This window comes from Armigeres subalbatus, unplaced genomic scaffold (assembly GCF_024139115.2).
Source record: "Armigeres subalbatus isolate Guangzhou_Male unplaced genomic scaffold, GZ_Asu_2 Contig937, whole genome shotgun sequence".
Taxonomy (NCBI): domain Eukaryota; kingdom Metazoa; phylum Arthropoda; class Insecta; order Diptera; family Culicidae; genus Armigeres; species Armigeres subalbatus.
The window spans coordinates 1,070,492-1,086,565 of NW_026943741.1; the positions used below are offsets into that span (position 1 = coordinate 1,070,492).

Sequence of the window (16,074 nt, forward strand, 5' to 3'; positions counted from 1 at the left end):
GGGGTTTCATATGAAAACTTTTCAAGTTTTCTCAAGAGAACTCTTTTCCGGATTCCTCCGGATGTTCGTTTAAAAATATCGCACAGAGATCCTTCAGAATGAATTTGTGAAAGCATTCCTGTAAGATTTTGTGAAGAAATTTCCGTAGGAAAGCTGATGGGAATTTTAGAAGAAATTTCTTCGATTGCAAGATAAAATCATCGATGGATATTCCTGGATGGGAGGAAATATGAATTATGAAAAATGGAAATATGAAATATGAAAAAAAATAGAAAATTGATTTGAATAAGATCAGAAAGGGTATTTATCAAAGAATCAAACTGCCATTGAAATCCAATGTTTTATTTTAAATTTTATTTGAAGTATGTATAATTCTATCTCGTATAATAAATAGAGTCTAAAATGCTAAACTGATGAATGAATTTTATCGTAGATTTATTTTTATGTGATTTTCTTGATTTTTTTCCATTATCTACACAAAGCCACAATATTTAGGAAATATGTTTATGATAATCTGAATTACAGAAGATGCACTATCCTAATTTTTGATTCAATCGAATGTGCTACTCGAACGAAACCAAACGAGAGCTTTTTTAATTTGAAATGTTACTTTAGGGATAATAAAGTACGTCTTGTTCTTAGCCTATTTTTTCTCGTCTTACTATAAAAGAATTTTGATATGTTTCTCAATCCGAATAATGTGCAGATCAGTACAAATATGAATTGCCTTGTCATTTTTGTTTGCACTACAGTAGAAAAGCGACATTAAAAATATCTATGATTTTTGTTCACTATGATCTAAGATACTTGAAAAATACACACAGCTTGGCGCTCGATTTAATCTTACTGTCTAGTACTTGCAATATGTTTTTCGTATTTTTGGATGGTGCAGACGTAGATCACATAAAGGCATGATTTGTTTCATATACGAGAGAGGAAATTCGGTCCATTTCAAGGCAAAATACTTGCACTAAGCTTGTTTTTTTATCATCTGTGTTAGCACATGAGTTAGCAATCACAATTATACTTAGCGAAGAGCTTATCCTAAAGCTAAATTTGTGTGTTATATTGCGTAATGATAAAAGCGGATTCAGAGCATCAATCGAAAATCGAGTTTATATGTCGACAAGCCAGTAGTTGCTTAATTTCCGGAGTATCGTACAGCCGAAGACAGCGGTCAGCATTGGTATCAGCAGGGGCGAGGAAAAGATCGCAGCAATAGCGCCACTACAGTGGCGGTAGTCATGCTTATCCTCGACGTATCCAATCTCCTTATCACACAGGCACATCTTATAGTTGGTGTTATTGTTATGCAGCATGTTACTGGTCATAAAGGTTTTACTGGTCACTAGCGTGGTAGTTTTGGTAATGTTCTTTATCGCGCAAATCATTCCAATGTCGCACTGCAGGGTGTCGGTGCAAAGGTGGTTAAGACCTGTAATAAAAAGGATACGATGAGTGTGCATGCCATATCAATCTGGTAGATTCAAGCAAGGGATAAACTGTGTATTTAGTAAAAAAAAAGTACAATGTAAAGAGTGGTCGAAAAAAAAAACATTCATGCAGATCCCGTCAATTGGACCAGGAATCGAAGATTATCGGTGGGAGATGGCCCGAAAGGCCAAAAATATCTAGAACGCGAATTCGGAGAAGTGGTTCTCATCGCAAGCACTTCACACTGCCACTTTTACTTCAATGTTGACAACAGAGAAAAATGTGGAGTTGGCTTCAATATTAGAAAAAGAAATAGAAAAAACTAATCATTAGCGCCAACGAACGAGAGGTGATCTAAATGATGCGTTTATTTGAAGCCTACGGAGAGTATCCGAAGAAAGTTGAAAGGATTTGACAAACGAATAGACTTGATAGCATTATATAGACCACATGCTTCCTACAGGTGCAATTCATTATCCGCTTCGAGTTTCACGGTCATTCTAGACTAGCAGGGTTCGCAGGTACTATGTCCAAGAGATTTTTTTCAAGTTCGTTTATTTGGTAGCCTCAGGCGTGTATAAGGGGCCCCATACACGCTCCGACATGTTGTACAACTTTGACTCCGCCCCCAGGAAATTTGGTTGGGACGGAGTAAAGTCAGACCGTCTGTGGGAAAGTTGTACGACTTCACTCCGACCGAACCAAATTTCCTGGGGGTGGAGTCAAAGTTGTACAACACGTCGGAGCGTGTATGGGGCCCCTAACACTTTACGGATCCATGATTCTTCGTGATATATACAATCTGTTCTGGCACCACTGCAGCACTCCGGGCAGATGACAGATGCTGAATACAATTCTGGTCCGGGGAGAGGGTTTGATGAATATAGTAAAACAAACAAACTGTATCGATAAGAGGTAGAGAGCATAATCAACGTGATCGCTAGAATAATCTTATTGAATCCTTTATTGAATATATGAAGTGAATTTGTTTAAATCTAAAAAGGTAGGAAGCCATTAATTATCTAAATACTATAACCGTACTACGGAAAAAACTATGCGGAATAGCTGCGATATAGGATTAACGTGATATATTTATCAGATTTATAACCTAAAAATACGTTACCTATAGATACGAAAACCGGTCATCTGGCTCTGAATCGTAGTTCGAGTTCGAGTGTGGAAGAATTGAGGAGGAAATTAATGTGGGTAAATTCGAAAATTTAAGAGTATGAAAATTACTGATTAATAAATAATTTCAGCTTTGAGCAATTCTACCATAAACGGTGTCTGCTACAAGGAACCTCTCGAAAGCATCCGAACACTCTCAAAGATTACCCGGAATGGATCCAGAGTTAGATGGAAGCGACTGCGCAATGTGTCCTCGGAAGAATTCGGTGGACAATATGGTACAGTGCGATACCTGTCAGGTATGGTATCACCTGATGTTTCCCCAGGTGTAGTAAATCGACCCTGGCACTGCGCGAAATGTAACCGTTCACCGACTGAGCTGACACAAACTGCGGAACCGAAAAAAGGGCGGCAAGAAAACGACCGCGAAAGTACAGACAGAAAAGGCTTCCACAAGCCGTTTGAAGCCGACAATTTCTGAAGCTGTGTCTACTAAAATCGCGCTTCTGGAAAAAAAAATCGAAAGCCGAAAATCGTAAAAGAGACAAACTAGTGCCTGACGATGCTGAAAATGTCTTTCGCAAAGAGGTGCTTCACTAGCAGACTACGGTATACCGAAGAAAGTTCCCGATACGCGTAAACGTGCAAGTTCTCTTGGTGGATCTGCGAATTTGAGTTCATCCGGCTCTCGAGCTCTAGCGCAGTTGGCGCTGCAGCGATTAGAGGAGAAGCAGAAAATGGAGAGGCAGAAGTTAGAGAAGGAGCAAAGGGAACTGGAGGAAGAAAAGGAACACCTGCGAAAAGAACAGGCGCTGGAACAGCAGCAAAATGCGATCAACAGATAAAATCTTGAGATGGCGCAGAAATTTCTCGAAGAGAAACATCTCTTGGAGGAGTAAATTGCAGAAGAAGATGCCCTTCCGCAACATAACTTCTTCAGTGGAAGATCCAAAGCGCATGAATGGTTGTCGAAGCATCGGACGTCTGGAAGATTATCTCTATCGGTGGAAGAATCCAGCGAAGAAGAAGAGGAAGTAGAAGGTGCCGAGCTAGTTGGTGCTGCAGTTTCTAAAACTAGAGCAGCTATCGAGGAAAGAAAGGTGATCGATATTACTGCATTGCCTCGGTCCAGGGCGGGGCGCATCTTAGGTGAGGAAGAAACACCAATACTACAACCTTCATCGAATCAAATCGCTGCAAGACAACTGTGGCCGAAGAAGTTACCTATGTTTTCCGGTGACCCTGAAGAGTGGCCCATCTTCTATAGTAGCTATTTGGATTCGACTGCAGCGTGCGGATTTTCTCCGGTGGAAAACGTAATTCGTCTGCGAGAGTGCCTACGTGACCAAGCGCGTTACGCGGTAGCAACGAAACTTATGTTCCCAAACGCGGTGTTGTCAATTATGGAAACCCTTCGGCGGTTGTACGGGCGGCCGGAATTACTTGTGAAAAATCTACTGGCGAAAGTTCGACGTTTAGAAGCACCGAAATAGGAACGACTTGACAGTTTGATGAGTTTTGGTATAGCGGTTCAACAATTGTGCGACCACCTCGAGGCCGCAAATCTGCGAAGTCACCTATAGAATCCCACTCTATTGGAGGAACTTGTGGAGAAGCTACCGGCATCGATTAAATTAGAATGGGTTCGGTATAAACGAGAGTTCGACGAACCATCGCTAAAGGAGTTTGGGGAGTTTATGGACCGGCTCGTGGTTGATGCGAGCGAGGTGACAACATTCGTGGCACCGAGAAAAGAGAACACTCACACTGATAGAACAAAACACAACCTTAAGGCGCACATACTATCGCACAACGATACTCCAAGTGTGACAGTAACACATCTTCCGCAAGAACCATGCTCAATATGTTGGAAGCTAGATCATCGTGTGCGCAACTGCGACAAGTTCAGGCAAATGAACGTTATGGATCGTCTAAGAGTAGTAGAACGATTCAAGCTTTGAGAGGTGTGCCTATTTCCCCACGGTAATAAGGTGTGTCGTTCAAGGTACTACTGTAATGCGGAAGGTTGCCGTGTCCGCCACCATCCATTGCTACATCGTGAGATCATTGTTCGAGCGGACTGTCAGGCTCATCGGGTCGCGATGAAACCTGTGTTGTTCAGGGTAGTACCTGTCACTCTGCATCATGGTGCTCGAAGCATAGACACGTTTGCTTTCCTTGACGAAGGATCGTCTCGCACCTTGATCGAAGCTAGTTTAGCACAACGCTTAGGAATCAACGGAGTACCGGAGCCATTGGAGTTGACGTGGACATCAAATGTAGTCCGTAAGGAGCTTTCATCGAGGCGAGTTGACTTAACAATTTCTGCGAGAGGAGGAAAAGAACGATACAAACTTGCATCTGCCCACACTGTCAGCGCACTTAACCTGCCGAAGCAGAGTTTGCAAATGAGCGTTATAGGCAAGCATTTCAAACACCTTGAAAATATTCCAACGATGCCGTTCCAAGAGGCGGAATCAAAAGTGCTCATCGGCCTACAGAACTTGGAGTTATTTGCACCACTGTCCACTGAAAGTCGTGTTGGTCAATCAGGCGAACCTATAGCAGTAAGAAGCGTTCTTGGATGGACAATTTACGAACCTTGCGGAGAGAACCAAGACTCCTACCAGTTTCTGGGTCTGCACGGCTGTAAGTCTGAAGTCGATCGAGAGCTAAACGAGATGATCCGAAAATATTTCGTAATGGAAGAAGTAGGAATGAATTCGGTACAACTACCAGAACCAGCTGAGATAGTTCGAGCGAAAGAAATATTGCGACATTTACTCCTATTTAGACTAACCCCAAATAAATGATTATCACAGTCGAATCTCGCACTCGATTTCGCAGTGCGTCAAGGTTACTGCTGAGTAAGGTTACCTAATTTTTCCATACAATATTTATTTTGAAGTACCTTATTTTGATTGGCCTTGCATCTGACAATCAGCAAATTCGATAGTCAACAATAAAATAAGTTTGTTTTCATCATCGTCTCAAAGTGGTTGACAGCGCGAAGTTCGAAAACGGGGTGAGAAGGATTATCACAGAAAGCTAAACAATTGTGAAAAGAGCAATATTAGAGCGAGCAACAGTTCGCGAGAATGGTCGATTTGTCGACAGGATACAGTTCCCCGACAGCTTGCCAATGGCAATTAAGAGGATGAAAGGCCTAGAATCTAAACTGGCGAAAGATCCCGAACTACGAACTAATGTTCATCGGCAAATTCGTGAGTACGTTGAAAACGGTTACGCACATAGGGCAACAAATGAAGAATTGGCGCTGGTGGATCCTAGTCGCGTCTGGTACCTGCCGCTTAATGTAGTAGCTCATCCAAGGAAGCCGGACAAGAAGCGACTCGTATGGGATGCGGCTGCGCAAGTAGAAGGGTTTCGTTGAACTCTCAACTTCTGAAAGGTCCAGATATGCTGGCCCAGCTACCGGGTGTTATGAGCAGATTCCGTGAAAGACGGATTGCTTTTGGGGGACATCGAAAAATGTTCCATCAAATCCGGATCAAAAGAGAGGACACACATTCACAGCGATTTTTGTTCCGTTTTGATGTCAGTCAGAACCAGAAATATATATTATGGACGTCGCAACGTTTGGCGCTACTTGTTCGCCATGCATAGCGCAGTACGTTATGCATCGTAATGCGGATGAAAATGCGAAGGAGTTTCCGGTGGCGGCAGCAGCGATCAAAAAGAAAACCTACATGGACGACTACTTTGATAGTGCTGACACGCCAGAAGAAGCAACGGAACGGGCAATGCAAGTGAAGCTAATCCACTCGAAGGCTGGCTTCAATATGCGAAATTGGGTCAGCAACAGCGACGTGGTCCTGCGCAATCTCGGTGAGGTATGCGAGCAGCGATTGTTATGTATTGATGGCAGCAAGGAAGAAAAACAGCAACGAGTCCTTGGAATCGCTTGGATGCCAGAGAAGGATGTTTTTGTGTTCTCTACGAATTGGTCGAGTCATCTGGCTCCGTACACACTTAAATCGAGAACTTCAGCTCGGTAATAATTTTTACTGATTTTACCCGGTAAAAATAATTTTCAACCGAGAGGTCAGTTAATTATAATAAAAATACAAAGTTTTGTAAAACATTATACTGACCTCTCAGCAATGCATTAAAATTTACGAGATATCGGTAAAATGAATAACCGAGCTACTCTGTTTAACAAATTCTGATTGAAGTTGTCAAAAAATATACCGAGTACTCAGTGAAACAAAATATACTTTGCTGAATTTACGGTAATACTTTTACCGACCCCAGTTTACACCAGAATCACTTGACGCTCGATGTGGCGCCATATTGTGCAATTATTTCTCTTCATTTTTGCGCGTGTTTTGCTTGACCAAATAATATTTTCATTGTGGTTGAGTTTTCGGTAAGTAGAAGCGATCCATTTTGAAGCCAGCAAATATATAACATCTACTTGAATTTTCAGGAATGTGGGCTGCATTCATCGGGTTTGGTCCGATTGAGTACCTGACAGAGGAAGCCAGCATTCCGCTAGGTCTGAAGCGGAAGTTGCCAACCACGAAGTACACGTTTGGTTTGTTTATCAACTTCCTTCTGATGGATCCACCTGAGCACAGGAAACCCGTCGGAATTCGGACATCGGACAATTTCGACCCATTTAAATAATAATACATATGAGACTACGTTTAAGAGCAATCTACTCCGGGTCAATCGGTTTTGTTTAAAACCGTTGGAAAGATTACTATTTTTTAAATAAATTAACTCAATTCGATCAAAAATTTGTTTCTTTTATTCTGCTTATCCCAAGGAAAACGAATGCTCAATTACATTTGTTCGGTAATATTCTCAACAGAGGTCGGTATTCTTTTTAAAACTCATCCGGATTTTTTTTACCGAGTGCTCAGTAGCTGTTACAGATCAATACGGTATTTTTTGATATTTCATAATAAGAATGCAAACCGAGCACTCGGTAAATGGTTCAACTTTTTACTGAGCAGACTGCCGAGAGCTCAGCTGTTGAGAAATCGGTAATTCGTTTACCGAGCCCGTTAAAATAAATTAAGTGTGTACGAGTTGAAATTCCGAGAATATCAAGTCTACATTCCAATAAGTTTTAAATCTCCCAATAACCGTGATAACCGTGACTCTCCGTGATAATTCCGATGTTTTTCTTGAAAATTTCATGCAATACCCTGAATAATCATCTGTTGAAATCCCAAGAATTCTATTCTAAATTCCAAAAGTTTGCAAATTTCTCGTAAAAAGTTCGAATAGAATTCGAATAAATTTACATTAAAATTACAAAGCCTTTTTTTTACAAAAACTGCATACAATTTTGTGTTGTGGAAAGAGTTTTTGGTGGGTAATTCAAATAATTTCTTGTAGAAGTTTTCAACAATTTATTTAGAAATTTCGAAGATTTTCCATCGATAATTCTAAAGAAATTGGATTAGAACTGCCGAAGAAATTTACGAAGTAGCTTCCACGGGCATTTCGAAGAATTTTGCTTATATGTCCAAAGAATTCTTTGCAAAAATTCCTAAGAATTTACGAAATTAAGAAAAAATTTCCGAGGACATCCCAGAAAATCTCCAGTGGATATTATGAAGGGTTTCTCACGGAAATTTCGAAGAATTCATTTTACAAGTTCCAAAGAATATCTTTTAGGCATTCCAAAGACTTTTTCTTGGATATTCCAAAATCCGTCCGAAAATAAAAAAAATTCTAAAAACTGCAAATCCAAATGAAGATTTTGAAATTTTTTCGAAAGTTTTTATAGAAGAGAGAATTCTCCTGCTCAACACAGAAGAATTTCCTGCTGAAATCCATGACTTTTACTTCAATAAAATTCATTACATTTTTGATCTTCGATCATTCATTGATCTTCGCACAAAGCTGCTGTATAAATCATTTAAAATAAAAAATAAAAAATAAAAAGTCTACGTAGAGTCCCCTTCGTAGACTATCGTAGACTTTTTCGAAACCCCTCCCCCCCCTCAAGAGTCTACGTGGTTTATGGACAGCCCCCAAGCAAAGTCCATTCAAAGCTTCTTCGTCGTACAGTGCCGGCGAAAATTGTTCATCTTCGCCAGCATGAGTATCAGGGAGCTGAACAGTAGTAGAGTAGAGGCAAGAGTACGCACTTAGTTTTCAATCGACGATGTGGCCCTTATGAAGCAAGTTTCTGCATATCATATCAGTGTCGATGATTCATATAATCTTCCTTTATGTTACCCAGAGGAAAAAATACTGAAATTATTGAGCTTCGTTTAAGTAGAACCCTTATTGCAAGACAAGTGAAAAACGCACTCTTACCCCACCGGTGGGGTAAAAGTGCGCATCGGGTGGGGTAAGAGTACGCATTTATCCAATCATGTGCTTTAAGTATATATTAACACAAATAAGAGTTAAAAACATTTAATTGATGTTTAATGTGAATATATTAGGGAATGTTTAAAGATTACGTAACTCTAAAAGGGGGAGAGGGTCTTAAAAATGTGCACTTTCATACGAAAAACCATTGTTTTTTAGATATACAGAAAACTACAGAGGTAAAAATATATATCAGGTTTCGCGTGGCGTATACAAAGGCATATTCCTTAAAGAAAGTCCACCAATTACGTAACGTAAAATTTGGCTATTTCATCACTCCTCCCCCTATCTTACACTATTTGTATGAATCCTCTGAATATTATATGGATCGTCACACATCTCACAACCCCTCCCAGCTAAACGTTGCGTAATTTATGAATGTATCTTTTGATTAAATGAAATTATCATTTAGATGAAATTATGTTTTCTAACTAGGTTTAGTTGTACAAAAAGTCCTAATACAATTTCATTATTTTGCTTCAGTGCTTTGTTTGCCTTTCTAACACCGAATTACTTCAACTTATCCTAAAAACTTGTGATAATTTCAAATTATGTCTCTTTTTCTTAGTTGTGGATCTTTACGCTTTGGAAGAAGTCTTATTTCGGCCGGAGATACGGGTTTGACATCATAACTTGAAGATTCATATGCGTACTCTTGCCCCACCGGTTCCTGCGTACTTTTACCACACAGTCCCAAAATGATTCAAGTAATGGTTTTGACTTCTTGGAAAACCAACCGGATTGGTGTTCTGTACCATAAAGTACTCTATACAATAGGTTATCGAAATGGTATAATGTTCACCTGATTGAACGTATATATGGTAATGAAATACTAGTTGCGGAAATCCATTTTTTTTAGCAATATGACCAAAAAGTTATCTAACTCCATATCTCCCTTGTTGTTTATTCAAATCGTTTACAATTACACATGATAATAGTTGGCCAGAATACCTGTCAAACTGATGCAGTGCTGCTAGTTGATCTTTTTATTACTTAAAAAGTCGAAAACGTACTCTTACCCCACGCGCACTCTTGCCCCACTCTACTCTACCTGTGGCGCGTGGCGCAAAGTGATTACTATCCGGACGAAACAAGAATCCTTTTGCATAATCGCGAAGAACAGCAAGACAACAAACGATTGAATGTCGAGAAAACCAGTCCCCTATATAAATTGTCCCCGTTTATTGATGAGTTTGGCGTCGTAAGGATGGAAGGTCGGACAGCGAATGCGAGTTATGCAACCTTTGACGCTAGGTTCCCGGTGATACTACCAAAAGACCACCCATTAACAAAGTTGCTACTGGAGGATTACCATATCAGATATGGACACGCCAATCGCGAAACGGTTGTCAACGAAGTACGTCAGCGATTCCATATTTCCAACTTAAGATCGTCAGTGGATAAAGTGATGAAAAAATGCCAGCGTTGTAAAGTGATGAAGTGCCAACCTCAAAATCCAAGAATGGCGCCGCTACCGGAAGAACGACTGGCCCCATTTGTTCGACCATTCAGTTACGTAGGGGTTGACTACCTAGGGCCGCTAGAAGTTGCTGTTGGACGTCGCTGCGAGAAAAGATACTTGGTCGTCTTTACTCGTGTTTCATGGCCATTAGAAGATTCGTTCGTAGGCGAGGGTCTCCAGTAGAGATATTTTCGGACAATGGTACTAATTTTGTTGGGGCAAGCAATGAGTTAGTTGAGCAGATTAAAACCATAAACAATGAGTGCTCCGAAACGTTCACCGATGCACGTACCATTTATTATAATCAGACTAAGGCCGAAGTGGCCTGTGCGGTATATAAGAGTCTTCTCCATTCGGCTCGGTCCATGGCTACACGTCGCCAACCACGCAGTCTACGGAGGGTCCGCAAGTCATCTTCCACCTGATCGATCCACCTTGCCCGCTGCGCACCTCGCCTTCTTGTGCCCGTCGGATCGTTGTCGAGAACCATTTTCACCGGGTTACTGTCCGACATTCTGGCTACGTGCCCGGCCCATCGCAGTCGTCCGATTTTCGCGGTGTGAACGATGGATGGTTCTCCCAACAGCTGATGCAATTCGTGGTTCATTCGCCTCTTCCACGTACCGTCCGCCATCTGCACCCCACCATAGATGGTACGCAGCACTTTCCTTTCGAAAACTCCAAGTGCGCGTTGGTCCTCCACGAGCATCGTCCAAGTCTCGTGTCCGTAGAGGACTACCGGTCTAATGAGCGTTTTATAGATTGTCAGTTTGTTACGGCGGCGAACTTTGTTCGATCGGAGCGTCTTGCGGAGTCCAAAGTACGTACGATTTCCAGCCACTATGCGTCTCCGAATTTCTCTGCTGGTATCATTCTCGGCAGTCACCAGTGAGCTCGAGTACACACATTCTTCTACCACCTCGATTTCGTCACCACCGATGCAAACTCGCGGTGGGTGGCTCACATTGTCTTCTCTTGAACCTCTTCCTATCGTGTACTTCGTCTTCGACGTGTTGATGACTAGTCCGATCCGCTTAGCTTCCCTCTTCAGTCTGATGTAGGCTTCCTCCATCTTCTCAAAGTTACGTGCCATAATATCTATGTCGTCGGCGAAGCCAAATAGCTGGACGGACTTATTGAAAATTGTACCACTCGTGTTAATCCCTGCTCTTCGTATTACTCCTTCCAAAGCGATGTTGAATAGCAAACACGAAAGACCATCACCTTGCCGTAACCCTCTGCGGGTTTCGAAGGGACTCGAGAATGCCCCTGAAACTCGAACTACGCACATCACCCGATCCATCGTCGCTTTGATCAACCGTGTCAGTTTATCCGGAAAACCGTGTTCGTGCATTAGCTGCCATAGCTGGTCCCGATCGATTGTATCATATGCGGCTTTGAAGTCGATGAATAGATGATGTGTGGGCACGTTGTATTCGCGGCATTTCTGCAGTACTTGGCGAATGGCGAACACCTGGTCCGTGGTGGAGCGTTCGCCCATAAAACCCGCCTGGTACTGCCCCACGAACTCCCTTGCAGTTGGTGCTAGTCGACGGCATAAAATTTGGGAGAGTACCTTGTAGGCGGCGTTCAGCAATGTGATTGCGCGGTAGTTGCTACAATCCAGCTTATTGCCCTTAATGTAGATGGGACACACGACACCTTCCATCCACTCCTGCGGCAAAACTTCCTCCTCCCAAATCTTGGTAATGACCCAGTGCAGCGCTCTAGCCAGTGCCTCACCACCGTGTTTAAATAGCTCTCCTGGTAGGTGGTCAACCCCGGGGGCTTTGTTGTTCTTCAGCCGGCCAATCTCCTCCTGGATTTCCTGGAGATCTGGAGCCAGTAAAATTATGTCCTGCGCGCGTTCTCCCAGGTCCATCACCATACCGCCATCTTCGTCTGCCACATCGCCATTCAGGTGTTCTTCGTAGTGCTGCCGCCACCTTTGGATCACCTCACGCTCGTTCGTAAGAAGGTTCCCGTTTATGTCCTTACACATATCAGGCTGTGGCACGTGGCCCTTACGTGAACGGTTTAACTTCTCATAAAACTTTCGTGTGTTATTAGCGCGGTACAGTTGCTCCGTTTCTTCACGGTCTCGATCTTCCTGCTGGCGCTTTTTCCTCCGGAAAATCGAGTTTTGTCTGTTCCGCGCCTGTTTATATCGTGCCTCGTTCGCCCTCGTGCGGTGTTGCAGCAATCTCGCCCATGCTGCATTCTTCTCTTCCGATGCACGTACCAAGTGGTCTTTTAATCCGCCATCCGCACCACACATGGGTGGTGTATGGGAACGGATGGTACGGAGTGTCAAGGAGGCTATACGAGCGTAAGTTTTACGACGAAATTTTACTAACGGTCCTAGCATAGGCGGAAGGCTTTATAAATTCTCATCTACTGACCTACATGCGTCAAACATCGGCGAATGATGAGACGCTCAAGCCCAACCACTTTATCTTGGGGAACTCATCCGGGAGCCATGGTCTATTATATACTCCGATGAACTTAGCAGAAACATTGAAGAGCAGCTATCAGAGATCACAATTTCTTTCGGATGCAGTATGGACTCAATGGATAAATATCATACTTCCCAACCCTGAACAGACGGTCCAAGTGGTTTGAAGAGTCTAAGCAGGTGAAAGTTGGAGATTTGGTCTACGTAGCTGACGGTAATCGGAGAACGTGGGTCCGTGCGAAGGTTGTCGAAGTAATTGTTGGAAGCAATGGTAGAGTGCGGCAAGCTGTGGTACGGACAGCGAGTGGTAGAGATCTGAAGCGACCGGTTGTCAAACTAGCTGTTATGGAAGTGGCAGATCGTGAATCCTGCGAGCGACCCGGAGGATATACCCAGGACCCACGGGGCGGGGGATGTTCTGGCACCACTGCAGCACTCCGGGCAGATGACAGATGCTGAATACAATTCTGGTCCGGGGAGAGGGTTTGATGAATATAGTAAAACAAACAAACTGTATCGATAAGAGGTAGAGAGCATAATCAACGTGATCGCTAGAATAAACTTATTGAATTCTTTATTGAATATATGAAGTGAATTTGTTTAAATCTAAAAAGGTAGGAAGCCATTAATTATCTAAATACTATAACCGTACTACGGAAAAAACTATGCGGAATAGCTGCGATATAGGATTAACGTGATATATTTATCAGATTTATAACCTAAAAATACGTTACCTATAGATACGAAAACCGGTCATCTGGCTCTGAATCGTAGTTCGAGTTCGAGTGTGGAAGAATTGAGGAGGAAATTAATGTGGGTAAATTCGAAAATTTAAGAGTATGAAAATTACTGATTAATAAATAATTTCAGCTTTGAGCAATTCTACCATAAACGGTGTCTGCTACAAGGAACCTCTTGAAAGCATCCGAACACAATCAATATATGTCCATGGGCATAACGATACCTTCCCAGAAAACTGCGAGTTGTGGGGCTTGCCTAAGGTGTGGCGATGATGCCTTTCTTGTGCATCATATAAAATGTATTGAAAAAAATCGCATATTAGAGAGGTCAAAAAGCACTTTAGGGAATAAATTAAATTTTTCTCATTTCTTCACCCTTCTTCCTTTTCCATTCTCCCTTCTTCTTTCCTTCTCTTTTCTTCTTTCCTCCTTCTTTCTTTTTTTTTCTTTCTTCTTTATTTTTTGCTTTTTCCTTCTTCCATATGCCTTCTTTCTTCTTCCTTTTTCCTTCTCTCTTCTCCCTTCTTCCTTTTTTTCATTTTTCCTTCTTCCTTCTTCCTTTTCCCTTCTTTCTTCTTCTTTCTTCTTCTTTCTTCTTTACTTCTTCTTTTTGTCTTCTTCTCCTTCTCATCCTCCTTCTACCTTTTTTTCTTCCTTCTTCCTTCTTTATTCTCGCTGGTTCTTTTTTCCTTTTCTATTCTTCCTGGCTCCTTCTTCCTTCTTCATTCTTTATTCTTCATTTTTCCTTCTTCCTATTTCCTTCTTCCTTCTTCCATCTTAATTCTTCCTTCTTTTTGTTTCCTTTTTCCTTTTTTATTCTTCTTAGCTCCTACTTCCTTCTTTCTTCTTCCTTCGTTATTATTTATTTTTCCTTCTTGCTTCTTCATCCTACCTTATTCCTTCTTCCTTCTTCTTTCTTCTTTCTTCCTTTATTTATTTATTTTTCATTCAGAGATGACCTTTCTTCGTATTGCTTGCTACTTGCTCTCTCACCTATCCCTTCTCACCTATCACATCTCACTTCTTACCAATAACTTCACACTACTCATTTCTCATTTGTCAACACTCACTGTCTTACTTCCCACTACAAACAGGTCATTTCCTGAAATAAATAAAATAAATAAATACTTTTTACTTCTCACCACTCACTACTCACTTCTCACTTCACACACTTAATAAAGAAACGTATTTCAATTATTCTGCCAAACGGAATTCGCCAAATGACCCTTTCGGCCAAACGGCACTCGGCCAAATTATCCTAAACCACCGAGGGTTTGAACTCCAAAATGGTGTGAACAACCTAGAATTGTTGACTGCACCACGTTTTCCATCAACTCTAAAATAGTTTTGGCACATTTTGGGCAAAAACAGCAATACGATTGTTTTTGCGCGGTAATCTGAGGTCAGTTTTGGAAAATATATTATAGCTGTCGATATGACCATATAAATTAGGATAATATGTAAGTAACTAAGTCAAAACCGGCTTAATTTGACCCGAACACAGTAAAATTGAGTTTTAGATCCCTTGAGGATCTCCGTAGGTCAACATTCAGGAACAAAGTAGGAAATAGGAAAAGTCAGATTTCCAAATAGTTGCGATAGAAAGTTATTGCAATTTGAAAGTGCGATTCAGGTCATATTGAATCAAACACTGTAGGAAGGTTACAAAAATTAGGTTTACGGATTTCGGTGTCTCGCGTTTTTCATCGGGCTGCTGCATGAATTGAATAGCTCAAATTGCTCTAATTGTAGCTCTGAAAAGTAAATGATATAAACGTATATCATTAGAACATTTCCTTATCGTAAAAACATACACCCAACATAATCGAGGACTAAGTTTAGATACAACAGAATAGGAGCGGTACTGTTTTGTCAAAGTTGGTGTTCGAATGCTTCCTAGCCATCGATATATTGTGTAGGTGAAACCCCCTCTTCCTCCCTCTTAGGACGATAAGTGTTAATACATAACCACATATTCATACCGTGAGTACTACCTACAATGTTGAACTCCATAAATCTTAGTCGCCACCCCGCTCACTATTCCCATCGAGAGGCAGGTCCGGGCTCCATCCATGGATCGCACTACTTATCAGCAATCTTCCGTGCATGTTATGTGCTCCAGACCAATTTGCCACATACAAGCGTTTTTCTCCGTTGGTACACTACATTTTTGGCAGACGATACAACTTACATGACTAATAGCCGGCAATGTATGCCAACACTTTCCGTGTACCGATCCTCATAATACTGTTGGTTGAATGTGATGAACACGTTGACGCTGTGGTATGTTGTTAGTGCCTTCGCGAGAGGGAGAGTTGAGCTGGGCAAGGGCAAAGGTACCTCAAAGTTTTTCTTTGTGTTTATATTTCTAACTAGGTTTCCGATGAACAACGTTGTTCGGAAACTTTTTCCCCCCGGAAGTCTGAGCCATGCCAGTCGTTCAACCGAGCGTTTCGCCATGAAGAATGCAAATTGAAAGCTCCGGTTCAAGCAATTGT

General features: G+C 41.7%; 1 protein-coding gene across 2 annotated transcripts in view; it reads right to left on the bottom strand.

The window, feature by feature from the left end:
- Positions 1-339: 339 nt before the first annotated feature.
- Positions 340-16,074, bottom strand: part of LOC134204833 (uncharacterized) — a 51,771-nt gene continuing 36,036 nt past the window's right edge. For both annotated transcript variants that reach the window (XM_062679628.1, XM_062679629.1), the window contains one exon: positions 340-1,435. In XM_062679628.1, coding sequence (XP_062535612.1) covers positions 1,116-1,435 — 320 coding nt within the window. In that variant the 3' untranslated portion in view covers positions 340-1,115. The remainder of the gene's footprint in view (positions 1,436-16,074) is intronic.